This window comes from Eleutherodactylus coqui, chromosome 12 (genome assembly GCF_035609145.1).
Source record: "Eleutherodactylus coqui strain aEleCoq1 chromosome 12, aEleCoq1.hap1, whole genome shotgun sequence".
Taxonomy (NCBI): domain Eukaryota; kingdom Metazoa; phylum Chordata; class Amphibia; order Anura; family Eleutherodactylidae; genus Eleutherodactylus; species Eleutherodactylus coqui.
Genome location: NC_089848.1, coordinates 41,571,614 through 41,597,443, shown reverse-complemented (window position 1 = coordinate 41,597,443; position 25,830 = coordinate 41,571,614). Strand labels below are relative to the sequence as shown.

The following is a 25,830-nucleotide window of genomic DNA, read 5'->3' as shown; positions in this document are numbered from 1 at the left end:
TCCAGATCGTCCGCGCAAAGTAACAGGTCGTCCACATATTGGAGTAAGACCACTGTGGGGTGTCCCTCCATCCATGGGTTTAGAATCAGAGACATTGCTTTGGCAAATTGGCTGGGTGAATTCTGTGCACCCTGAGGCATTACAGTCCATGTAAGTTGGCCTCCGTTGTGCGTGAACGCAAATAAATATTGGCATGATGCGTCTAATGGGACTCCAAAAAAAGCGTTTGCCATATCTATCACTGTGAAGTACTTTGCTGTTGGTGGAATTCCAGACAGTAGCGTGTGTGGGTTCGGCACCAGAGGAGTTTCCAATATGGTAGCTTGGTTCACTGCCCGTAGATCTTGAACCATGCGGTATTTGGTTGGTTCGCCCTTCGGTGTCTTCTTCTTCACCGGGAACAACGGGGTGTTGCATGGCGACTCACATCGCACAAGGGCTCCGTTCTGGATCAGCAACTTAATCTGTTCGTCGATGGCTAGCGACACTGAGTGCTTCAGTGGATATTGTGGTCTTCTTGGGAATGGCATTCCGGGCTTCATCCTCACCATCACTGGTGGAACTCTTAGACGACCAATGTCCTCAGGTCCTTTTGACCACAGTGTATCAGGGATTCTTGCTTTCACTTCATCTGGTATTGTCTTTCGAACTTCCTGACAGGTCATGAGGAATGGTTCTGAGGCAAGTGTCATATGGTCATCTTCAGATAGCGGGGAGGTAACCGTTATGCCACCGTCTTCAGTGTAGGCAATTGTAGCTTGAAGTCTTGATAGAAGGTCGGCTCCCAGTAGGTTGAGTGGTGAGGTCCTGTGAACCACAAATCTAGCCAGGATGTTCTGTATGCCGACAGGAAGTGGCTTGCTTAGTGGGTTTTCAGACGGCCTTCCTCCTACTCCTACGGTCAGTATGGTCTTGTCATCCAGCAGGTGCTTGAAGGGGAAGTCGTCAGCACGAATGATGCTCCTGGCTGCACCAGTGTCCAGTAGGAAGGTAATTGGATTCCCTGCAATAGAGAGAGTCATTTGCGCTTGTGGTCCGGTATTATCCACTGCAGGGTTCTGGAAAGAGGCCATACTGGAGACTGGCTTGCCTGTGTCCTATTGGGACGGGCCATGGTAGGATACCGGTGGTGGTGGTGGTGGTAAGTCATCAGAAGATGTTGGTCCAGCCTGTCTTCTGGCCTGATTTGTCTGTCCGTGTTGTCCTGGTGGTGCACGGCAGTCTCTCTTGAAATGCCCTTTTCGGCCACAATTATAACATTTCATGGGTTCATTCCGATTCTGTGAGGTCCCTGTTGCCACCGCTGCCACCATGACAGGGGTAGGTCCGTTCCCTGCTACCCCCTTTGCAACTGGTAGCAGGACGTCGATGGCCAGAATCTTGTATTCTGGTTTTGCTGCCATTAGTCCCTTTCTTACTGGGTCCCGTAAACCAGAAACAAAAGCAGCGGAAAGCATCAATTGGTGTGTTCTGATTTGTGATGAGAATCCGAGATCGTCAAAGAGTTGAATGAGGCGACCATAAAACTTGTCCACAGATTCCCCTTTATCTTGGGTCACGTCCTGCAGTGTGATAGCTTGATCTGCCAACCTGTCTTGCGCCCAGGCCTTCACTTGCTTGCAGAATTCCCTCCCGGAAACATATGTTGTCTCTGGAGTAGCATTCTCACTTGTTGGATCAAGGGATTTCTGGATGACCGGCCAATACGTATCTCCGGCCTTCACCTCCGTCAAGGCCTGTAGATCCTTCCAGGTGGCTGAATAATTACGTTGGTACTGGACCAACTTCCTGAAGAAAGGCATGGGTTGCTTTTCTGGATCTGGTAATCCCGCCTGGAGGGTAGTGGCCTGGCTTGGAGTGAAGCTGACGTATAGGAGCGGGGCGTCTGCCGGTACGAAGGGCATCCTGTGGGGTGCCAGCTGAGGCGTGATCTGTGGTGCCAGTGATTGATGTTCATCTTGTGTGAGGGAGTCTTGCGATCCATAAGGGTCATCTCCTTGTGGAGACATGAAATGGACCTTAGGAGTAGATGTATTGGGGGGTGCAAAGTTAAGTTGTTCTTGTATACTCGTGCGAGCTGCTGGGTTTTTTCGTAAGCTGGGCTTCGTTAGCGAGAATTGTTCTTCTGCTCCCCCTAAAGTCGCCGTCGCTGAGCGATGTTTTGGCCTTGCACCATATTCCTTGTTTGCCAATATGCCGTCCCGGCGGCGCACCATCTTCACAGGGGGGGGGTCGGCCTCGGAACTTCTCTCCAGACCTGGTGACTCCTATTTCTCCATCCTCCTCACTTTCTGTCCATTGATCTCCATCTTCCTCCCTGGGTTGCAAGGGAAGGAGTGGAGGTAGATCAGAGCCTCCCTGCGCTCCACCTTCCCTTGTAACAGGTCCTGCGTTCAGCTGCTCCTCTGTAATTGGCTGGTCTGGGAACAGAGGGACAGCTTGTCTTTGTGCTTGCAATGTTTGAGGGTCTATCACTGGATATAGTGGAGACATGGCAGGTGTTTGGCATCTCTGAAGTGTAGCAATGTGGCTGCCTTCATGGGTGGACAGCTGGGTACTAGGCCTCTGGGGTGTACCAAGATGGCCACCGTATGGAGTGGGTGGCAGTGCCCTAGGCCTCTGAGGTGTCTTAAGATGGCTGCCAGAGGAAGTGGTCATTGAGGAAGTGGCTGTGGAACGCATATTGGAATGCCTAGTGTTTCCTGCGACATCATCACAGGAAACTGCAGTGTTGAAACGCACGGCAGCTCCGGATACAGGAACCGCCTGCTCAGCGTTGAATACAGGAAGTGTGGGCTCATTTACACTTCCGTCTGGGCGCGGGGAGCCACATCCCAGACAGGTCTCTTTGCCTGGGGTTTTGCACTCCACAGACTAGGCACATCCAATATGGTAAGTTACCTGAATGCATGGGAGGTGCTGACGGATGTGTAAGAAGTGGGTTCACAGCATTTGTATGATACACATAACGTTTGTATTTCCCCCCCTCTCCCTGCACCGTCTCGTTCCACCCGTCTCTATTTAACGTCTTTGAGACCCGATACCATCCTTCTGCAGCTGTGAGCAAATTTTTATCCTGCAACAAGCCACGCCTATCTTTTAACAAAACTCGCCAGGCTTCCGGCTGAAGTCGCCCATTTGCATCTGCATCCCAGCATGCAATTTTCCGTATCTGCGGCCACTTATTTGAGCAGTGCTTGCCTTCTCTTTCGGCTACTAAATCCCGTGCCAGCCGCTCGTTATTATTGCTTGATTTATTCCCCATTCTTAAGTCCGTATTTTTAGGCGTCTGGCTGGGACCTGTAGTACTAATAGATTCTAAACTAGCACTTCCTCTTTCCTCCCCCTCTGCAGGGCTTCCCCCCCCCCTCTCTCTCTCTAGCAGGAGGATATTTTCTATTTCAGCGACACTACACCTAACCTGCTTCCCACGTCCATTAACCTCCGTTGCCCACAATACCCTACAACGAGGAGGTGGAATCCCTACCTATCTCAGGAGGGGGGCATGGGCGTCTCGCGTGTTTTTTTCCCGGAAACCCACACCCCTCACCTGTACGGGGTGGCACTTCGTAAAGTGTCCCCCCGCTCGTTCCTATGGCCGCCTACACTTTCCCTAGGCGAACGGGAGGTTAATTGGCTGATATGACTACGGAGTAGGTGGGATGGAGCGGGTGTATGCCAGCAGCGTGCGTAGTTAGCGCTAACTGTGCCGGCTGGGGTAGCGTCGTAGTCTGGCCAAGAGACAAGCGGTGCGGTGCGGGTATAAATATCCCGTCCTTAGCTCACTGATCCGGAACAGTGATGGTCAAGAATATTTCTAGTTTCTAGCTTCTAGGGGCCTTTTTTGTTGTTTTTTTTTTTTTTTTTCCTTTTCCCTAAGTGCAATGTGAAATTCAGGAGCTGAGTGTCAGAATGGCTTCCTCTTTTTCCTGCAGCGCTGATCCCCCGTTTCCCCCCCTTCTTCCGATAACAGACTACAGTTTAACCCTATATCACAGATCTAACTTTAATTCTACGCAATATACAGACAGACTATTTCTATATGAGATGCAAACAGGATTAACTCTACACGATATATAAACACTCTTAATTCTATGCAAGGCTTATCTTATGCAATGGATGAGCAGAACCATGCAGATTGTAATTACTTATACTCTACTGTTACATAATTTGTTAGTACTGTCCATTACAGTTATAAATGTGACACTTCAGAGAGTCAGTGGTAGCAGTGATTATTTGGATTTCCACATCTCAGAGGGGGATGCAAAAACTGTCCTTGATACAACAGGTGTTGCATTCCAATCTCAAATACGGCAGTCAGGTCTAAAATTCTAGGAGTAACGCTAGATACCGGACACAGTATGTCCCGTCCTAGAACCTCACAGAGTTCTACTGCTACACAGTTCAATAATCTACCTTCAGCCAGAGGGATCCACTCATGCACGTTTAAACGATAAACAAATATTTGTGGTCCATCACCCTCAAGCAGAGGCCCGTAACCACAACGGTGGGGGGGGTATGGATCGCTCTGATTACAGATCTCCCATCCAAGGGTACTTATTGTTAATAACAATCCTTTTTTGCAATTTGGGCAAGACATGGGTGGTATACCCGCACAATTAGACAGACAATTAGACGGAGCACCAGTACGGCTGGCTTAGTCTAAACTGCCCCTCGGGATACTGTCTGATAGCTCCCTTCTCCCGGACCCTACAAGCAGGCCTAGCAGGAGCGGAAATCCCATATCAGACTTATCTCTGGCAGTCTCTCCCTCCCTGGGCCCTACAAACAGGCCTCAGGGCTGCTGAGTCTCTGCGACAGGCCACCTGAACGGCTCCCTCCTCCCTCAGGAGTGGAAACACCCCGTACAGGCCCTCCCGGGGGCAGCTATTGATGTCACCAATTAACTAGTGCTCTCAAGACAACAGGCATGTAATCATTCCTTTATATTTTATGACAGGTTCTTATCACGTGATCGAGACTCAAAGAAGTACCTGTCGTATGGCTCCAAAGTGTCCGGCCTAGGCACAACACAGGCAAACCTGAACCTAGCCACACAGGTATAGATAATTGATTTATCTTACCGTGTTCTTTGGTGGGCCCACTAAATCCAAGGTTGTCTGTCCGGTGCCTTGTGTCCGGGCTCTTTGGAACCTATCGATCACGCTGCCCGCATTCTCCACCAGATGTCGAGGAACCTTCCTGTTTTTGGAACCACGGCTTACTCAATTAGGAATGATCACACCCTTCCAGATTGATTGATAAGGTATCGGACAGTGCACTGTCTCCCACTGAAATCACTTTGTCTGACACAAGTTCAAGAAAAAGTAACTTCCTCCTTTATTCTTGGCGCGTAACAACTTATAAGGCACATCAAACACAGCCCTTTTGGGGCAGGCAAGAATTACATAGACACAATGTGTTGATTGATTATTGGATAAGCGTCTTCCTTCATCCGGTCATCTGGTATTGCCTGTCACGTGGTGGCACTCTGGAGAGTGGAATGGGCTGTCTCGCCCCACTTGTGTCAAACCGATATGATTGGAGGCTATTTCATGAATTAGTAATTGCATAGACCGCCCATGTTATTTGCATCTGTTTCCAGTAAAATCGCTGGGGTATTTTTGCGGTAATCAAAAAACGGTAGTCCGTCTCGGATGCGGTTGATTGTCTGATTCCTAGTTCCGTATTAGTGCATGCAGCTGGACAGTCAAATATATTTATACATGTTGGTTACGGCTAAATTGCTAAATTCCATCTTTGTCAGCAGAGTTATGAAAAACAGATATTTCATATAAGCATTGCCTCATACTATTGTGTAACTGTGTATTGTGTACGTACACTTCTATAGCTGAATCAAACCAGAGTTAAAGCATTTGAATTAACAATTTCCCCGTAAGGCCCCAAATCCCAATACACAAAGATTTATATACTGGGATTGCCATCACAATTTTAAATAAGAACTTCACTTATTTTCCAAACAAAGCAGAACTATCAGACTTACACTGCAAGAATGGTGGATAATGAAAACGCTCTTCTAAGATCTATTCTAAGTATTGCTGTCATTACTTTGTAGATGGGTTTTGAGGGACTTCGGCATGACTACATCCGTAAAGCAGAATACCCGTTCAGCTCAGAACAGAAGTGGATGGCTGTGAAATGCGTGCACAGAACTCAGCAGGTACGGGGCCATTTGCCAGCTTACCGATATGCTTCTAGCTAAGCTAGGACGTCGGATATCTTCCTAAATTTCTCTAAGTTGTGAGCGTCTACCATGTATCTTGCCTTGTATCTACAAGCGGATATATAGCCCTGTAAATGGGCAAAATCCACGTACAGAATTTGTCCTTATTCCATGCTGATTAGGGTTGGAAATTTATTTGTGCAGATATTACCGATTCACAGGGCTAAATCCGCCTGCAGATCTGTGGCATAAGTTTGCTGCGTTCCCGTGTATCTTCCCCATGGTTTTAGAAATGAAATCTGCATGGACAAAATGTGCGTCAGTGTTGGGCTCCTGTGTTCCTCCTCCTCTACTGATCACTTACTCTGAAGTAGCTGATAAAATCTGTAAACTGAGAAATCGGGTTACGGTCACTGTCCATAGAATTGTATGGAGTGGAGGAAGCGGCTCGCCCCCCCCCCCCCCCCTCCAATGCCTGATTTGCAGATACATTGCGCTGTACTGTTGTATAATATCATCCATGCTCTTACTGCTTCTCTGTGTGTGAAAGGGAGCAGGATTTTTTTCGTGTGTGCATAGGGAACATCGTAGCAGTTTAAGTGGTCATAAATATTGGCTATTTAGATTTGCGAACCCCCACCAAACATCTAACATGTACGGTTGCCTCCCAATTCCCTAGACTGCAGATATAGCAGAAGATAAGGATTGAACAGTTTTAGATTTCAATTGTCCAATCCCTTTCTTCTTGAGGAGATAAGCTGCTGCCAGGGGAATCTGGAAGCAGCTTTTCTCCCCACCTACATTTGGATCACATGAATGTTCAGCTTGTGCTTAGTTTCTTGCTGTAACCTAATCCCTCAGTAAGGCTGAAAACCTGTCACTGCTCCTAAGTGCTGACTTTCCAATGAACTGAAAGCAAATAAGAGTAGTAAGCAGGGTGGAGGAGCCGCACAGTCACAGGAGGAATTTTATTTTTTTGGCAAGAAGATAAACTTTGTAATATCGTCACTTGTTCGATTGATCTATGGGAAGTTGTTTATACCTGGAAATACTTTAGAAGTTTTACTTGATTTGCAATCTCCCGTCCGAACATACAGGGTGTGGGGAGACATTTGTGTTAAGGCCCATTTACATGGACCAATCACTCAAAAATCACTAAGGCTATCATTTGAGCCATAATTGTTGCACTTTTCTAGCATTGCTAGCTGATGGTTAAATTCAGGCCAACCTTAAAATCGTCCTGCGGTCTCATCAGGAGTTCTCCACAGGGAGTGCTGCTAGCATTGTTTCTCGACGAAGAACAAAGGAGCTGAAAGCCGATAAGAACCCTCGGGCTATTAACTGCATTCAGCTAAGGCTTTATTTGCACACTAATAAGCTATTAACCCTTTCCAATCCACTGTCTGACGTCTGAAGACATTCTGATTGAAGGCTGTACAGCTCCGATGTCGGAAGACGTCCGACAGGGTATTCTTACTGTATATTACTGGCTGCTCTGTTGTAGGGGGCCTCTCCAGCATGTCCAATACCGCAGTACTGGCTCTAGCCAGCAGATGGCGCCATTGTATAATGGAAGAAAGAGAAAGCCCCCTAGGAAACCCTGAATCCAATATTGGATTGCAAAGGGTTAAGTATCTTCTTAATAGTGTATGTAAAATGATCACTCAAAGCTGTCACTCAAACTGTCGTTTGAATGATCATCTCCGTGTAAATGTGCCTTTACATAGTGCAACCATAGAATATCTGTGGCGTCTCCTATAGAGGTCTTAAGCTTATCCCTCTTGGGTGGGGGATGGGGGGTCTCCAGACAATTTGACTAGTTTGCTAAAAGACTGGACTAACCGATGTAACAAACATGTTAATTGCCTGCATGTCAATATAAAACCGCCATTTACGTGTTAACAATCTTATGTGCACTTTAATAACTAAATGTTTTTTATTGACCTTTTCAAGGATAAACCAGACATTTGCTTTATGAAAGGTGCCTATGAGCAAGTCATCCGATACTGCACCACATACAACAGCAAAGGTCACAATTTGGGTCTCACTCAGCAACAGAAAGAGCTCTACCACCAGGAAACCGCATACATGGGCACAGCAGGCCTTCGAGGTAAGGAGTTTTCACAATGACTAGGCCTACCTTGACCATTTTCTGCCACATGTTTTGCCATGTATCTGCGGGTGGATTTAGCCCGGTGAATATGCAAAATCTGCTTGCAGCACTTTAATCTTTATTCCATGCGGATCCACAGTGGAAATTTCACGTGCAGATTTTGCTCCACTCACAGGGCGAAATCCGCTGCAGATATGCAGCAGAGATCTGTGGATTATTACCATGGATTTAGAAGTGGAAAATGATGCATCTAAATTGAAATATGGAAGCAAATTTGCAAACAGTCTGCCACAAAATATTCTACCATTTAGTAGCTACAGCTCCTTTGGGATATGCTCGCTTGGGGCGGATTTGCTGCGAATTTTCCTTGCAGCCCCTCCGCATAGAAAATCCACCACATGTAGCGTTACAGCAAAGTGGATGAGATTTTCAAAATCTTGTCCACACACTGTAGAAAAATCAGCATCAAACCCACGTGGATAATGACATGTGGTGCAGAATATTAAATCCGCAGCATGTCACTTTTTTGTCGCAGAAGAATCCACCTCTCAATGAGGGAGTGGATTTGCCACCAACATCCACATCGGACGGTGTGGATTTTGATGCAGACTTTCAGCTGTGGCTCTGCGGCAGGAGGTCGTCTGCTGACATTCCACAGCAAATCCGTCCAGTGTGAACATGACCCTTACAGTTCTGTGTGTGTCCATGCTTACAGGCTCCAAACACAGTGTAGTCTGAACTTGTAGTTCCGTTGCCATCTTTGTCTCCATCACTTCTTGTTAGTTCACCAAATGTATTTTTGTAAGACTTAGAAGAAACACTGAAGGAAGTGTGACTACCGGATCAGACTGCGGAGTTCTTGTAGTCTGTATCCACAGAGTTGCATAGGAGCTGTAGACCTAAAACGGTAGGACATTTGATGAAGGCTATTTGCAAGGCTTTTGTCTGCAAACTGCTCCCTAATCTTCCTTTCCATTGCAGTTATCGCTCTGGCATCTGGTCCTGAGTTGGGGCAACTTACATTTCTGGGCTTGGTGGGAATAATTGACCCTCCTCGAACAGGTGTGAAGGAGGCCGTGACGACTCTTATCCGCTCTGGCGTCGCAATTAAAATGATCACTGGAGATTCCCAAGAAACGGCGGTGGCTATCGGTATGGAAATAAACTCTAGATGTGGATACTGTGTCGTGCTCTAATTGGGCTGAAATAATAGGACTCTTGGGCTCGACATCAATTGCAGTTTAATTTCTTCAGTCGCCATCCTAGTAGTAATGTTAAGACGCTGGCCGGCAGTTTCTTTATAAATGCTCTCCTTAAGTTGTAGCGATCGCATTAAGTGGAATAATTTACTGGAAGCTCCTCTTTGCATTAAGTGTTTTTACAATGCTTGACTCGTCAAGGTCGATTGGCCTGTTAAAGTAGATGCAATAAAATGCACATGTGGCGTACTAATAAGGGCTTTCCAGACAGAAAACCATTCCTGTTCACCGGCTCCCCACTTGAATTATCAAGTGCATTTTTCTCATTAAAACACTATATTACATTAGTGGCTTAAAAGGATTCTCCGGCCCAGCCTGCCACTTGGAATTGGTAGTAGTGACGCTTTACTGATCGGCCCTCATGGACATGGCACATCACTCGGCAGAGTCCACCCTGTATGACTCCTGGGTTATTGGGAGAGCAAACACATATTGCCGGTCTGTTTTAATACATTAGCAGCAGGACATCTCTATCGGCTGTCAGTAGGAAAACTCTACAAGTTAACTGTAGGCTTAATTTAAAAGGAAATGTCTCAGGGCAGCATCAGGTGGTGACTGTAGGCTTGTAGGTGTTACTGCTGGAGTTTGTAGTAATTACAGTACAAAATACACAAGTAGTGACACATTTCCTTAAAAATAGTTAAGATTCCTTTTAGATAAAGTGTGTTCTAAATCTGGTTGAGCGTGCTTAGTTCATCCCGCCTTTACTCCTATTTAATCATTCTGTCCTCGCAGTCGCACACAGGCTGTGCATGTGCAGGACCGGCTGTTATCTGCTCTCGCTCCCTTGCACTTGGTGGTCGCAGCTCAGCTTCCCCTCCCAAATTGTCTAACACTTCCAGATACACAGATACAGGTACTTATCAGGGCTGCGGGATAAGTTGTGCAGAGTACACCCCCCCCCCTTTCTCCTGTGTAAATATTGGCTCGTGCTCTTCACAAACTCAGGAGGTGGACGAAGTGTTAACTGATTCCAACTTATGCCCAATTTACATGGGACGAGCATTTACTCGCTCCTGTGCTACCCATTGTACCCATAGAATAAAATAATGTCCTTTTTGCAGCAATGTGTATGCTGTGAAAACAAGACACTTCCATAGATGGCGACTTTTTTTCACTCCACTTAGAAGTTTGTAAAAGTTTTCAGTACATTGTATGGTGCCATTGGAAAAATACAACTCGACCAGCCAAAAGCCCTCAGAAAGCACCATCAATTAAAAAAATGACTTATGATTTTTTTTGAGTGAGGCGGTAAAACCAAAAGAAAACTGTGTCCTTAAGGGGTTAATGACATGAAGACTCACTGATGTGCTGCTCTTTTTATAGGGATCGGTCTAGTGAGATTCCTTCTTCTAAGCACTAAAAATTCCTCCTCCTCCAGTAAAAAAAAAACCAAAACCTAGATTATCTTATTTAATGATATTTTAAAACAAGGACACGTATTTCTTCTTCACAGCCAGCCGTCTTGGCTTCTATTCCAATGGCCTGCAGTCCATGTCCGGAGAGGAGGTGGACGCGATGGACATTCAACAGCTCTCCCAAATCGTACCAAAGGTCAGTAAAGCTGCTGCAACGATCTTCCTACATTACATGAGGTCTACATTGTGTGGATGTTTAAAATGCTGTTTTGTTTGTTTTTTACTAATTTTAATCCATTTTCATTTCCATATTCAAGGTTTCTGTGTTTTACCGAGCCAGCCCAAGACACAAATTAAAAATTGTAAAGGTAAGATTAGATCTTATACCCCGTTTACACTGACAGATGATCGCTCAAAAGTTGCTCAAACGACAGCTGGAGTGACAGTTTGGAGTGATCATCTTTGTATACTTTATAGTAGCTAATTAGCTACTATACAGCTATGCAGGTGCAGCGGTACACCGCCGCTATCTCTTGCCGAACACTAAAGCTGTTCTGCATAAGAAAACTTCTGTAGAGTTCTGTGCTTACAGCCCGTGCTCCGCTGTGAATTCACAGCAGGACACAGGCAGAGAGAATCTTATCAGTGCAGACGGCTGATAACAACTGATCGCTCAATTCGAGCAAGCTAGAAGTCAGCAATCAATGACTTGTGAATGAAAACTGTGCGATGTCAGTGTATTTAGACAGAACGAGAATCACTGAAAAGATTCTTTTGAGCACATTTTGAGTGATTCTCATTGTGTCTACATCAGCCTTTAATCTATATTTCAGGAATTTTCTGTTTTGTAGAACTGTCAATCTCCACAATCGGCTGCATACAAAATGCTGTGTGTCCAGATGTGGTGGAATATTTGGCACACATCAGAGACAATGACTGTAAACGCTGCAGACTTTCTGTAGCTAATTCTACTGCGGGAAGCCTGCAGCATTTCCAGCTGGTGTGAACACTCTTAGCCGTTCACATGGGCAGATTTTGCGTCTATTATTTTTTTACAGACGTAATACAAACAGCGTAGAACACAATTGGCTTCTGTTGGTGTATTCTGCGTCTGTCGTGCGCAAGATGAAAAATAAATTGCAGCTTGTGGTTTGTTTTTTTTGGTCCATGTTACGGACCAAAAGTGCCCATTCAAGTCGGGAGCTTTTAAAAAAACTGAATACACGTTACCTGCAGTGTAATGCAAGAGGCCAGGAGACGGTGTAAAAATACACACCCAATAAAGTATACGCTACAATTACGCTCATATACATACAATGAAAATGGTGCCATGTTCATGCCCCACACTGCATACATTGCAGAATGTGACCGGAGCCCTTCTGGTTCTTGGGTGCAGATTTTCAGTGCAAGAAGTAGTCTTCAGTAATTCCCTCATGTCTCTGGCCTCTGTTATCCATTAGGTTTTCACTACAGTGATATTTCGCCCCGTCACTCCCTATGTCCTTGCCCTACATTTTTAAGCATTTTGGGCAATCTGATCCGTCCATGACCTACTTTAGTAGGAACAATGTAAATACAGTTTCTGTACTTTAGTGCCTGCAGAATATCGGTGCAGTGGTTGCCATGACCGGCGATGGCGTGAACGACGCGGTGGCCTTGAAAGCTGCAGATATTGGTGTCGCAATGGGCAAAGCCGGAACAGATGTCTGTAAAGAGGCCGCCGACATGATCCTGGTGGAGGATGATTTCCATACAATTATGTGAGTCCTGTGTGTATCCATGGTGACCTTTCTTAGAAATTGTGAACATAGACTGCTTTTAACTTTTTTAGCTCTTTCACGCGACCGTATTGTAATTGCGCATTTTGCACGCATAATACACTGTAGCAAGCAGCCATAGACTCGCATTGTGCCGTTCACACACACTGTGCAAAATATGCATGCAAGATAAGTCTCAGCATGTTCTATCTTGGCGCGTATTACAGTTATACATGCTAAGATAGTTCATGGGATTGGTGGTCCGCAATGATCATTGCATACTTGGATGCCACGTGTGTGTATCTCACCGCCGGCACACAACAAATTATTATAGCTGTCTCAGCCCAACCTTACTATGTAGGCATTTTTACGGTTCCAATATGGCTGCTTCCAATCTTTGCCTGGTACTGTATTAACCCCTTAACACTAATGAACGTACAGTTACGCCCTGCAGCTTCTGGGTATGTATGGAGGGGGATCACGGGCTAATTCCGCTCCATACAATGTGGGTGCCAGCTGTTTCTTACAGCCAGCACATGCCCGCAACAGCTCCGATAAGCCGTGTGCTCATCAGAGCTATTAACCCCTCAAATTCTGCTACCAATTCTGACAGCGGCATTTAAATCGACTGATATTCCAGGGTCCTGTACAGCTCCCTGCGGTGAGATTACAGGGAGCCGTGCGGGTGTCATGGCAGCTGGGGGACTTCTATCATAGCCGGATGTCTATCAGGCCTGGCTTGATTGCATGTCAGATCGTGGTAAAATGTAATGCTGTGGTTTTATATCATACTGCAGTAGCAATCAAAGTATCGCATGTTCTTGTGCCCTCTGAGAACGAATAGTAAAACTTTTTTTTAACTTATTCTTACTTTTTATTACCTTTCTTTTTTAATTCAAGTATTTTTGCTGTAGTGTATACGCTGTAGAAACAGGATGCACCCTAAGATGGCGGAATTTAGTGTTTCTTCTTTCCCATTTTACTCCACTTAGAATTTTTTAACAGTTTTTCAGTACATTATATGGTACATTAAATAGCACCATTGAAAAATACAACTCGTCCCGCAAAAAACAGCCCTCAGAAATCTACGTCAATGGATAAATGAGTTATGCGTCCTTAAGGGGTTAAATCTGTAGCGTTATCCTCTGGCACCACAAGTGCGGCGGTTTCTTCCCCTTTAGCTTCTGCTGACTGATTTCCTTGGATATGATATATAATGCAGACGCCATCTGAGGAGTTGGGATGAGCCGCCTCTGATAGTTGCCTGCCAGGATTCATTACTCAGGAGTGTTATTACTAAAGCGCCGCTGCTGCTGGAATAGATTCACTTCAGGTAGCGCTTGTACTGCACAATGGCCTCTAGCCTGTCATTGAGAAACTTTCATTAGCACTTTACAATATCCCTTGCCAAAGACTAACAGGATATGGAATGATTTTAATTTTCAGGTCGGCTATTGAAGAGGGGAAAGGAATCTACAACAACATTAAAAACTTTGTTCGCTTCCAGCTTAGCACGTAAGTTGAGCGAGCTCAAGGAAATCTAATTGCATCGGCGATACTTGTGTGTGAGTCGGCCTCTCAGCCCCAGCTGCAAAGCAAGCCGAGGATGCATTTGTATGTATGACATATTTCATCTAATAACATTGCTGATGCTCTTATCAGAGAGGTCGTCCAGGACATTTACTACGGATGACCCATTCATGTTCCATATCTGTAGAAATAAATGCTTTTTATGCCTGCAGTACCAGAATCAGGCCACTGCAATGTTGACAGCGCTGTCTGCACTGACAGCAGGCCTGGTGATCAGCTGATTATCGGGGATCTCAAGTGCCAGCCCCTGATGATCAGCTATTGGTGACCTGACCTAAAAATGAATCATCAATTGTAAAAGTCCCAGACAACCCCTCTAATGTTCTACAGTTATACCTGCAGTGCTACATCTATAATAAACACATCCAAAAACTTAGTACATTTGATATATCTTCAAATGTTAATAATTTAGTGTTGCACAATGTATTCCCTGTCAGTTTTGTATAGTGTCCAAAGGTGAACCAGCAAAGTATAAAATAGTACCGCCACCAGTTGACTGGCTTTTCGTCTGACAGCGTAACGCTGCCTTGACGTGGTGTCTGACACGTGTCCTCTCAATCAGTGCCCTACATGCTGATGCCAGTCTGTCGACAGAGACCTATGTGTCTGTCGGGGCTCGTTGGGCTAGGAATCGGGGCCCACCCAGCTCCTCACCTCCCCTGCTGCCACCGCTCCACAAATCTGAATTGAGAAAGACAGGAGTGCTCACTCACTGCCTTGCGGCCCCGATGGACTGTGCTGCTAGATCAATACTGTGTTTTTTGTTTTTTTTCCTTTTTTGTTTAGTTTTTCAGTAAGAAAGTCGTGTACTTTAGTCTTGTATTTCTTGTTACATTTTCATATACTTCCTCCCCCTATAACGGCATTGTCATTATTCTTCTCATACGTAGCACTTGTTCTGTAGAATGCCTATATATTCTATATTAAGCCTATTGAACATACAAAGCCTTTTAAATCACATATTTTGTACTTTTGGCTAAAAACGTTAAACATTTTATGGATTGCCTAGCCTATTCTATACAATGCCTGTAACCTATACATACTGTCAGTCACTGACTAGGGGGGATCGCCTATGTGGCAGCTGATCCAACACATCCCTCGCGGATGAGGCAAGATGGCCGTCCACATGAGAAAGTACAAAAACGTCATATAAATGTATGGCTGATCTATTTGCTAGCAGTGAGCGGCCATGTAACGGGACGTGGAGAACATGTTGGGCAGAATGGTTCCCATTATATTTATTGGGTGGGAGGAGTCAATAAACAATATATACCAATCTATAGCGCACCAAATGATGAATGATCTAGACTAGTTCTTCATTACATGTTTAATCATCTGTTTCTCTCCTTAGGAGCATTGCAGCGTTGACGTTAATATCCCTCGCTACATTAATGAACTTTCCAAACCCTCTAAACGCTATGCAGATTTTATGGATCAATATCATCATGGACGGCCCTCCTGCTCAGAGGTAAGCGGAGCTGCGAGATGACGACCGACAGGAATACTTACTGCTCAGTGTGAGGGAGCCAATCCATGGTGGCGGGATCCATGATGCATCCTACTAGCCCCAGAACAGCCAGACCCCAAACGGCGAGGCTGCAGCTCTACACGCTGAAGGGATGGCGGTTTAGGTTTTTGAAATCGTAAAAAAAAAAAATTGCGCGTGAAAAGCGATTAAACTACAACCTGAGAAAACAGAAGAAATCCGCTAGTGAAATGAATACAAGCTAAGAGGCGTGCGGACGTTGGATGTGCAGTAATGCTGTCCTGACCCAGACTATGGGTGACGAGGCGAGCACCAAGTCTACGGCGGCGAATACAGCTGGTTTCTGGCTGTACAACCTGATCTAGAACTTCCATTGTTGGCTTAAGCTGACTTCACGTTCTCTCCGTTTGCCAGACACACAGAACTTGTGTGGTAATCGGCCATTATTTACAATGGGTGTATTTACATGGCAGCTTTTCTTACTCTTGCAGCTATGCCCCGGGGTACAAAGTCCGCAGTGTATCAGATTTTTTTTTTTAAGGTGGGCAGGAGTTATTTTGCCCATCGCACTCGCAGGGAGTGTGATGAGTGTGATGAGTGTGATGAGTGTGATGAGTGTGATGAGTGTGATGAGTGTGATGAGTGTGATGAGTGTGATGAGTGTGATGAGTGTGATGAGTGTGATGAGTGTGATGAGTGTGATGAGTGTGATGAGTGTGATGAGTGTGATGAGTGTGATGAGTGTGATGAGTGTGATGAGTGTGATGAGTGTGATGAGTGTGATGAGTGTGATGAGTGTGATGAGTGTGATGAGTGTGATGAGTGTGATGAGTGTGATGAGTGTGATGAGTGTGATGAGTGTGATGAGTGTGATGAGTGTGATGAGTGTGATGAGTGTGATGAGTGTGATGAGTGTGATGAGTGTGATGAGTGTGATGAGTGTGATGAGTGTGATGAGTGTGATGAGTGTGATGAGTGTGATGAGTGTGATGAGTGTGATGAGTGTGATGAGTGTGATGAGTGTGATGAGTGTGATGAGTGTGATGAGTGTGATGAGTGTGATGAGTGTGATGAGTGTGATGAGTGTGATGAGTGTGATGAGTGTGATGAGTGTATTTGTGAAATCATAATAAGGAAAGTTTTTAAACAAGTGAAACTCGCCTGTGCAGACATTGGGAAACTCGTAAGTTTGAGTGCGCCATCGGTCCAAGTTTCTCGGACTGATATTGTGCTTGCCCGTATAAAGGCGGCCTTAGTATTTTTACACTTGGATCAATTGTGTCCATAGTGCTTCCTAAAGATGCAGGATATTCGGTTCTGTTCCTACCATGTATGTGTGCGCCCGTTCAGCTTTTAGGCCAGGAATAGACACCAAATATGAGGAACGTCAATAGAGGTCATCCGGATTTTCCAACTTGGCTGTACTTAATACTTCTCGTCTAGATAGACCCTTGCTCCCACCATCCCCCATATATTCCCCGTATGCGTTTCTCCACCTACCTAGTCTTCCCCAATTGTTACTCTTGTTCCTGGTATACTCCTTTATTACTGTTTTATTAGGGATTAGAGAAATAGAACCTTGTATTTTTATTTTAAAAATTAGCTATGTAACTTTTTGTCAAATTGGACAATCTTGCCCCCCCCCCCCCCTCTTCCGACTAAAACATGACTGTAATGTTGAAAGTCTTGATTAATATGATAGAACTCTTTTAAAAGGTTTTGTTAAACAAAATGTGTAACTAGAAGTCCGTTTCAGATGAGCATATTAGGCATATTAGGCCGCCTGCACACAGGGTTGGACCCTGCATATGCCGGATTCCCGCAGCGGAGTTTAACCCCGGTGTCCGGCTGGTGATTCCAGCTTACCACTCCGCCGCTGTTTTCCTCTTCAGCGAATGTGCCGGCTGGCACGATTGCAGTACAGAGGACTCCATGCCGTCACTATGGTGATGACGCAGCCTCCTCTGCTGTGAATGTGCCAGCTGGAGCATGCGCAGTTGAGTGGACGCTGCACCGTCACTATGGCGATGGTCGTAGGAGCTGCGTCAATCTGTAATGATTGCAGAATGGCCACAGGACGGACTGCTTCCATTGACTTCAATGGAAGCCGGCCGTGCGCAGCTCGCAAAAGATCACAGCATGCTGCAATTTCTTCCCCGCAAGCGAAAAATCGCTATCTATTTCCGCTCGTGGGCAGGAAATCACATTTTCTCATAGCATTCTATAGGCTGGATTTGCTGCAGATTCCGTAGGTGGAATCCCGCTCTGGATTTCACAATCCATTTCCGCCCGTGTGCAGTAGGCCTTATAGTGAGTTTTGTGCCCATATTACATACGACAGGGTTTTCCAACTCCAGTCCTCAGGGACCCCAACAGGTCATGTTTTCAGGACTTCCTCAGTGTTGTACAGGTGATGTAATTATCATCGGTGCCTCAGACATTGCCACAGGTGTTCTTACTATAGGATATCCTAAAAACATGACCTGCTGGTGGACCCTGAGGACCGGAGTTGGGAAACGCTGACATACGCCCTCCCTATGATGCTCGGAGTTTGGGCCAGACTCTTGGTCAAGCTGGAACACTTGTCTCTAATGTGGTCACAAAAATTGTGCCAGTAATGCGCTAATCTAGAACTAACCATACAGGTGCTTGAATCTGTTACCAAAACAATGTGACTACACCCCATCATGTGACTTAGAAGTATTTACCTCGGTTTATTTTGTATCTTTAAGTCTTGGAGTGGAGCCGGTGGACACAGACGTTATAAGAAAGCCACCAAGAAACCTGAAGGACAGCATTCTCACCAAGAACCTAATTATCAAAATTCTTATTTCTTCTATCATCATAGTGTGTGGCACGCTGTTTGTCTTCTGGAGGGAGGTAAGCTACATTCTGCATGGTTTTTGTGTTTTATGTATGTCTATGGATCTATGTATCACTGAAGACATCTGTAAGGTCTAGTGGTGTCAGTGCTCGGCATCGAGTGGCATTCATTCCCATCTCTGATTATCTTCACATTTTATCTTTCACCTGTTGATTTTGCTTTAGCAACACGACAAAATATGTGATCAAGTATTGATACAAGAAGAGAACCTTTAGTTCCGGTTGCATCTGTTATGCCTGCAGACGTGGGCAGCTCTGTGATGTCTTTTATCCTATTTTTCAGCTTCGGGATAATGTCATTACTCCCCGGGACACGACGATGACCTTCACGTGTTTCGTGTTTTTTGACATGTTCAATGCTCTGAGTTCCAGATCCCAGGTCAGACAACTTTCTTTACTACTATTGAATTTCAATGTAATGTTTACAAAGCAGGAAGTATTGGTGACTAGCGGGTGAAAGTCAACAAACTAGAAAGTATCAGCATGGGTATTGTCTAGGATTGGTAAGCAGGTGCCCTTGCCCCTTCGTTTACAGAGATAGCTGAACTCCATTAACCCCTTCATGACCGTGCCTATTTTGGGCTTAAGGACGCAAGGATTTTTGGCAGATTTTCTTCATTTATCAAGTCATAACTTTTTTACTTTTCCGTGGACGCAGCCGTGTAAGGGCTTGTTTTTTTGCGTGGCGAACTGTAGTTTTTATCGGTGCCATTTTTGGATACATAGACTATATTGTAAAACTTTTATATTTTTTTTTTATGATAGCGAGAGAGAAAACGCATCAATTCTGCCATAGATTTTTTTTTTACAGCGTTAATTATGCAGCATAAATAAGACAATCCATTTTTTTCTGCGGGTCGGTACGGTTACAACCATACCAAAATTCTTTTATCTTTTTTAGGTTTTTCCACTTTTCTGCAATAAAAACCCTTTTTTGGAAAAATGTTTTTTTTCTAAATCGCTGCATTCAAAGTCCTGTAACATTTTTTTATTTTTTTATGTACGGAGCTCTGTGAGGGCTTATTATTTGCGAGATGAGTTGTAGTTTTTATTGGTACCATTTTGGGGTACATACGGCTTTTTTGATCACTTTTATTGCGTTTTTAGTGAGGCAAAATGCTAAAAAATTAGCATTAGCATTTTGCTTCAATTTTTGTAGCGTTTTTAACGCTATTTTCCGTGCACACTCAAAAGCATGTGCAGCTTACTGTACGCGTCGTTAGACGCGACAATGCCAAATATGCGTGGTTTTAATTTTTTTAACCTTTTCTTATGCGGATATGAGAAAAAGCATAAAAAAGGGGGGCTTTCCTTTTTTTAAAATTCATTTTTAAATTTTTTTTTTTTTTTTTTTTACAGCTTGTGTCCCCCTGGGGGACTTTCACCACAGTACTGCTCATCGCTGTGATAAGGCATGGCAGGGCTACTGCCCTTCCATGCCTTTATCGCTTATACAGCGATAATAGGCATTGGCAATACAGGACGCCAGTGTCTGGCATCCTGTTGCCATAGCGACAGGCTGGGCTCTCGCGATATCGCGAGAGTCGGCCGAAGTCACAGAGGGAGTGCGCTCCCTCTGAACTCTTTCCCTGCCGTAATCTACTTAGATCGTGGCATGGAAGGGGTTAACGGCGGGGGCGCATCTCTGATGCGCCCCCTCCCCCCCCCCCCCGCTGTTGCAGCGGGACGCCGGCTGTGACTGACAGCCGGCTCCCGCTGCGGGATAGCGCGCGATCATGTGATCCCACGCTATCCCAGGACGTAAATTTACGCCCTGTTGTGGGAAGTACCCAGCTCCCAGGACGTAAACTTGCGCCCTGCAGCGGGAATGGGTTAAAGGTGGGGGGGGGGGCGGGTTGGGCGCCTATCTCCGATGCAACCCCCGCTGGTGCAGTGGGAGGCCAGCTATGACTGACAGCCGGCTCCCGCTGCGGGATAGCGCGAGATCAGTCATGATCTTGCGCTATCCCTATGACGTAAGGGTACGTCATTTTGCGGGAAGTACCCCGCTGCCATGACGTATCCTTACGTCATGGGGAGGGAAGGGGTTAATCTGGATTTTTGTGCCGTTTTTTTCAGGCTCTTTCCACAATGGATTTTTACTCCTATAAATAAGCTCAGCCTAAATCTGTTTCACTGGACCAACAGAAAGCCTACCTTCCATTCAACTTCTCCCATGAGGCTGGATTGTATTCTACTGTTGAGTTTTACCTTTCAGCTGCTGTCCCGCGGCAGAAAAAAGGTGCTGTAAGCAGAGAACAGGCCACCTGCATACAGTGAAGGGAGCCTCATTTACACGCAAATGAAGCTAATAAGCTACTAATGAGCATTAGTACCCATTAGTAGTTTATGCAAAATGATTGCTCAAAATTCGTTCAAAAGCCAGTTTCAGTGACAGTTGGAGCGATCATCTCTGCGTGTAAAGGGGGCTTAACCTGCACTGGAAGATGCTGTTTAAAGTGGCAGCAGCAACGTTTATCTCAGGAATATATAATGTGATGGGGCAATAAGATTTATCGCGTTAATATGGGCATAACTGAAATATTTCTGTTTTGTTCTAGACCAAGTCTGTCTTCGAGATTGGTTTATGCAGCAACAAAATGTTCTGCTACGCTGTCCTTGGCTCCATCATGGGCCAGTTACTCGTCATTTACTTCCCCCCTCTACAAAAAGTTTTTCAGACTGAAAGTCTCAGCATTCAAGGTAAGCAATGATATCTAACCAGTAAAAGGGGATGGAAAAAGAGAAATACTTCAGGGCCATATTGGAGATTGAACTCCTATTAAGAGTTCTTCGGTTTCATATAGTGAGGCTTTTTTAAAATTCAAATTACGCCAGAAAACTGTTTTAAGGTACCTTTACATGCAGTGAGAAATCCTTCGCCCAAGCGAATGAGCAAATAGATGACCGTTTATCATGTGTTTGACACTTTCGGACAGTTTTCCAATTTGTCCTAAAAAGTGACATGGCCGAAATTGCGTCAAAATTTTTGTGCAACTTTTGACGTAAACCTAACTAATGAGTAGTCTAAACGTAGACTAGACTGTCTTAAAATGTGACAGATTTATTATTCTCTGATCAGCGCATTTTAAGACTGTCAGCCCGTGTAAAAGGGTCATTAGACTAGACAGTCATTTAAACCACTGCACGAGCGCTGACGGCACTGCGGAGGTTGTTAGTAGTGTAAACGCTTCGCACAAGTGCCGAGACTTATCGCATGCTTCTCGTTCAGCACTTCACCCATGGGTAGCGTTTACACATAACGAGAAGCCAGCTGTAATGACAAGTGAACCAATAGTGAGCGGGTTTTTTATTTTTGCATTTACACATAATTGAGCAATAATTGTTACGTGTAAATGGTCCAGAAGTTTGCACTGTAACTTTAACCCTTTCCAATCCACTGTCTGACGTCTTAAGACCTTCTGATTGAAAGCTGTACAGCTTCCAATGTTGGAAGACGTCCTGCAGGGTATTCTTACTGTATATTACTGGCTGCTCTGTTGGGGGCCTCTCCAGCATGTCCCATACCGCAGTACTGGCTCTAGCCCGCAGGTGGCGCCATTGTATAATGGCAGAAATAGAACCCCCCCCCCCTAGGAAACCCTGAATCCAAAATTGGATTGTAAAGGGTTAAAACAGTAAATAAGCCCCACTGTGTCTTCGTTGGTCTTGCATTTGAAGAAACGAGTTGAGTTTCTGTAACTTTTTGATTGGGTTTACCATTCAACGGGTTCATTTCCCTGTATGCTTTTGTAAAACAAGAAGGATCGGATCTCTGAGGAAAAACCTTCCATAAAGAAATATTTGCTCTCCTTCGGGTTGGGGTCCAATCCACCTCTTCACTTTAAAAAATGGTAGTATAAGAGAATGGATCTTCCAGAGTCTATAATGTGTTCAAATGGAAGGACTAGTTTTTCCCCATTGGTTTAACCCCCCGCTCTCCTCCACTGCTAATTCAAAAAATACTATGCTGGAATGTTGTACATTTTGGCCATGGGTCCAAACCCCCAACCTTCCTCTTCTTGGTAGCTGGAACCAGAGGGGTTGATGGTACCTATGAATGCAAGTGTCCTGATCTTTACAAAGCATATGAAACTGAGGATGGGCAGAGCACTTTGATCGGTGGGACTTGAGTCAGGCTGGCATGTGGAAATAACCATGTCTGAGATTAATCAGCAGAAGTTTAGGTGCTCCGGCCTAGTACGCTGGCTGACCATGGGTCATATTAGCCAAACAATATGGGGTGAAGGTGAAAGAACTAAGGCTGTGGCGCAGCCTGTTGGTGTGTTGACTGTAGGCAATAGTTGATGGAATGGATCTTTTTAGAAACTAGTTACCTGCTGGTTCTGAATAAAGAGTACTTCTAAGTCAACACAACCACACAGTCTTGGTTCTCAAGAGCAGTGGACCTTGGAATTATTCATTAGGGAGTCTTCCCACCAGGAACCATGTCCAGTTACTTATACATACCATCCAAATTACCTTCTCTTTCCAGAACACTTGTTTTTTGATGCACTTGAATTTAATCAAAAAGTGATTGATTCCACAAAAGTTGTCTAATATTGAGTAATTCTTTTTGTTCTGTTCCAGACCTGCTCTTCTTGATAGGACTTACATCTTCTGTATGTGTCGTGTCGGAAATCATTAAGAAAGTGGAACGCAGCCAAGAGGGGCTTCAGAAACGCAAAGGATCACCTTCGTCTTTGTTTCTTGATGTATGATGCATATTGCATTGTTTTAAACTACGTAAGGAGAAGTGTGGCTTCAACTCAACGGTGGCAGGATACAGTGTAGCCCTCAAGAGCGACACTCAAAGCCGGATGCTTCGAACAAGTGGATCTTATGTTTTGGGAGCATTCAAGTATTGACGAGGTCTTCATGATTTACAGAAATGACTTATAAAGGCTAAAAACATTAAAATAACCTAAAAAAATTGTGTTCTGCCTTCTCTCTCCACCAAAATGTAGGTTTGAGGATTTCGTAAAGTTAAATTCCTTACTTATGTAGTTGGATATTCTTTTTTTTTTTTAAATATATATAAATATGTACATAATGATATAATTCCGCTTCATGGTGGGTTTTTATTACAAATCCGTTTTTCTAATGTTTAGAATGCTGTTAACGTGAATCGCACAACACGTGCCACGCTTCCATGATCATATTTATTTTCCGTGTCACGCCATTGACCTGATTTTTGAGATATTTGATGTTGGCCTCCCAGACTAGAGATGTGCTCAGCTGCCCGCTGTAGTACAAGCTGGTTTCCACTGTCATTTTGTTTCTTCACCTCGATTTATAAATTCTGCCTTCTGCCACTAGGAGTCGTGGGCATCTTAATTGCGGGATGTTAACACTGTCGCTGCTGGGCATCTATGTAACAGGAAATGCTTTCTCGGAAACGTTCCAGGACTACTGTAGTGATACAACTGTTAAAGCTTCGGGTTTTATTGCTGTATTGTAATATTATTTTGAAAGATTGTATTTTGTCATTATTTTTTTGATGTTTGCACAGATCTAATTGTGCTATATTTTGGTTACTGTTCTTTAGCGCTATTTGTTAAATCATATCGTACCTCATCTGGCTGATGTCAATAAATTTTGAACTTTTCTTATAAAAAAAGCAAAACTTGTCACCTAATTAATTTTTTTCCTCCCTAAACCCAAAGATATTAAAATGTGTATTTAAAGGGGTTGTAAACTATTAATGGCCTAGATTTAGAATGGGCCATCAATGGTAAATCAGCGGGGGTCTGCCGGTTGCAACCACTTATCGATCAGCTGATCGCAGGATCCCTGGACTGCTTTCTGCAGGAAGCTCTGTTCACACTACAGTGGCCTGGATTGATAGAGATTCTTATATATTCATTTCACTTAGAACTCTGCCTGTAATACCAAGCCTGACCACTGCACTGGAAATGGCACTTTGAAATCATGGCCTTGCTGCACAAGCGCACTGGACTGGTAAGCAACTAATTGGCAGGGATCCCAGGCGGCAGACCGACACTGATCTGCTATTGATGGCCTATTCTAAGGACAATCTCTTGAACGTATGGTTGACTTGATAGTAACTTAATGCTGATAAATAGGGAAATAACTTTTAAAACAGAACTATAATAATTTGTATAGCGCCAACTTATTCCGCAGCACTTTCAAGCATGGGAGAAATGCAAAACAATACAACAATTACAATGTGAGATACAATCAGTTTGAAACAAATAGGGTGGGGGTGGTACAGGAGGTACAAGGGGGGGGGGGGGGGGAGCGAGGTATGGGGAACACGAGCAGTAGGAGATTTCATGTGGAATTCTGTTATTAGAAGGCAAACTTGGTGGGGCGGTTAGGAGGTGCTGGGGTAGAGGTCACATGGGATAGGCAGGGTGGAAGGTATAGGGAGGGGCGGGGGACTAGGTCAGGGGATTTGGTATGCCTCCCCGAAAAGGTGCGTTTTAAAGCACATCTGAAATTTAGTTTATCAGGAATTGTCCGGATGCCTTGGGGTAGAGCATTCCAGAGGATGGGTGCTGCTCTGGTGAAGTCCTGTAGGCGAGCATGAGAGGTTCGTATTACAGGGGTGTTTAGTCTGTGTGTTAGCCGATCGGAGTGAGCGGGCTGGGTGGTGTACGGACAGTAGGGAGGCGATGTATGGTGGCGCAGCACCATGCAGAGCTTTGTGGGTGACGGGGAGTTTAAATTTAGTTCTGCAGTGGATGGGCAGCCAATGCAGCGACTGGCATAGTGCCAAGCATCTGAGTAACGGCTGGATAGAAAAATGAGCCTAGCTGCTGCATTTAGTATGGATTGGAGCGGAGCGAGTCTGATGAGGGGGTGGCCAATGAATAGTAAGTTGCAGTAGTTGGGAGTGGATGAGGGTGACCAGGAGTGTCTTTAGCGTGTCCGTGGTGAAGAAAGGACATATTTTAGCAATATTTCTGAGGTGCATGTGTCATGTTTTGGCCAGAGATTGGATGTGAGGGGTAAAGAGGACATAGAACCAACACTGAAAGAGCAGTCAGAGAGGTAGGAGGAGAACCTGGCGAGAGCAGTGTCCTTTAGACCAGTAGAGCGGAGTATAGTGAGGTCATGGTCACCCGTGTCAAATGCAGCGGACAGGTCAAGGAGGATTAGTAGGGAGTAATCACCTCTTGACTTTGCCATCATCAGGTCATTTTATACTTTTGTGAGGGCAGTTTTGGTCGGCTG

The 25,830-nt window shown here is 44.9% G+C and overlaps 1 protein-coding gene across 2 annotated transcripts in view; it reads left to right on the top strand.

Annotated features, from left to right (window-relative positions):
* The window catches only part of ATP2C1 (ATPase secretory pathway Ca2+ transporting 1), a 124,757-nt gene extending 100,507 nt beyond the window's left edge, over positions 1-24,250 (top strand). For both annotated transcript variants that reach the window (XM_066584988.1, XM_066584987.1), the window contains exons 16-27: positions 6,077-6,181; positions 8,138-8,294; positions 9,279-9,449; positions 11,013-11,110; positions 11,232-11,282; positions 12,508-12,674; positions 14,118-14,186; positions 15,613-15,729; positions 18,480-18,627; positions 18,914-19,009; positions 21,192-21,333; positions 23,221-24,250. In XM_066584988.1, the coding sequence (XP_066441085.1) occupies positions 6,077-6,181; positions 8,138-8,294; positions 9,279-9,449; positions 11,013-11,110; positions 11,232-11,282; positions 12,508-12,674; positions 14,118-14,186; positions 15,613-15,729; positions 18,480-18,627; positions 18,914-19,009; positions 21,192-21,333; positions 23,221-23,351 (1,452 nt within the window). In that variant the 3' untranslated portion in view covers positions 23,352-24,250. The remainder of the gene's footprint in view (positions 1-6,076; positions 6,182-8,137; positions 8,295-9,278; positions 9,450-11,012; positions 11,111-11,231; positions 11,283-12,507; positions 12,675-14,117; positions 14,187-15,612; positions 15,730-18,479; positions 18,628-18,913; positions 19,010-21,191; positions 21,334-23,220) is intronic.
* The last annotated feature ends 1,580 nt before the right edge of the window (positions 24,251-25,830 follow it).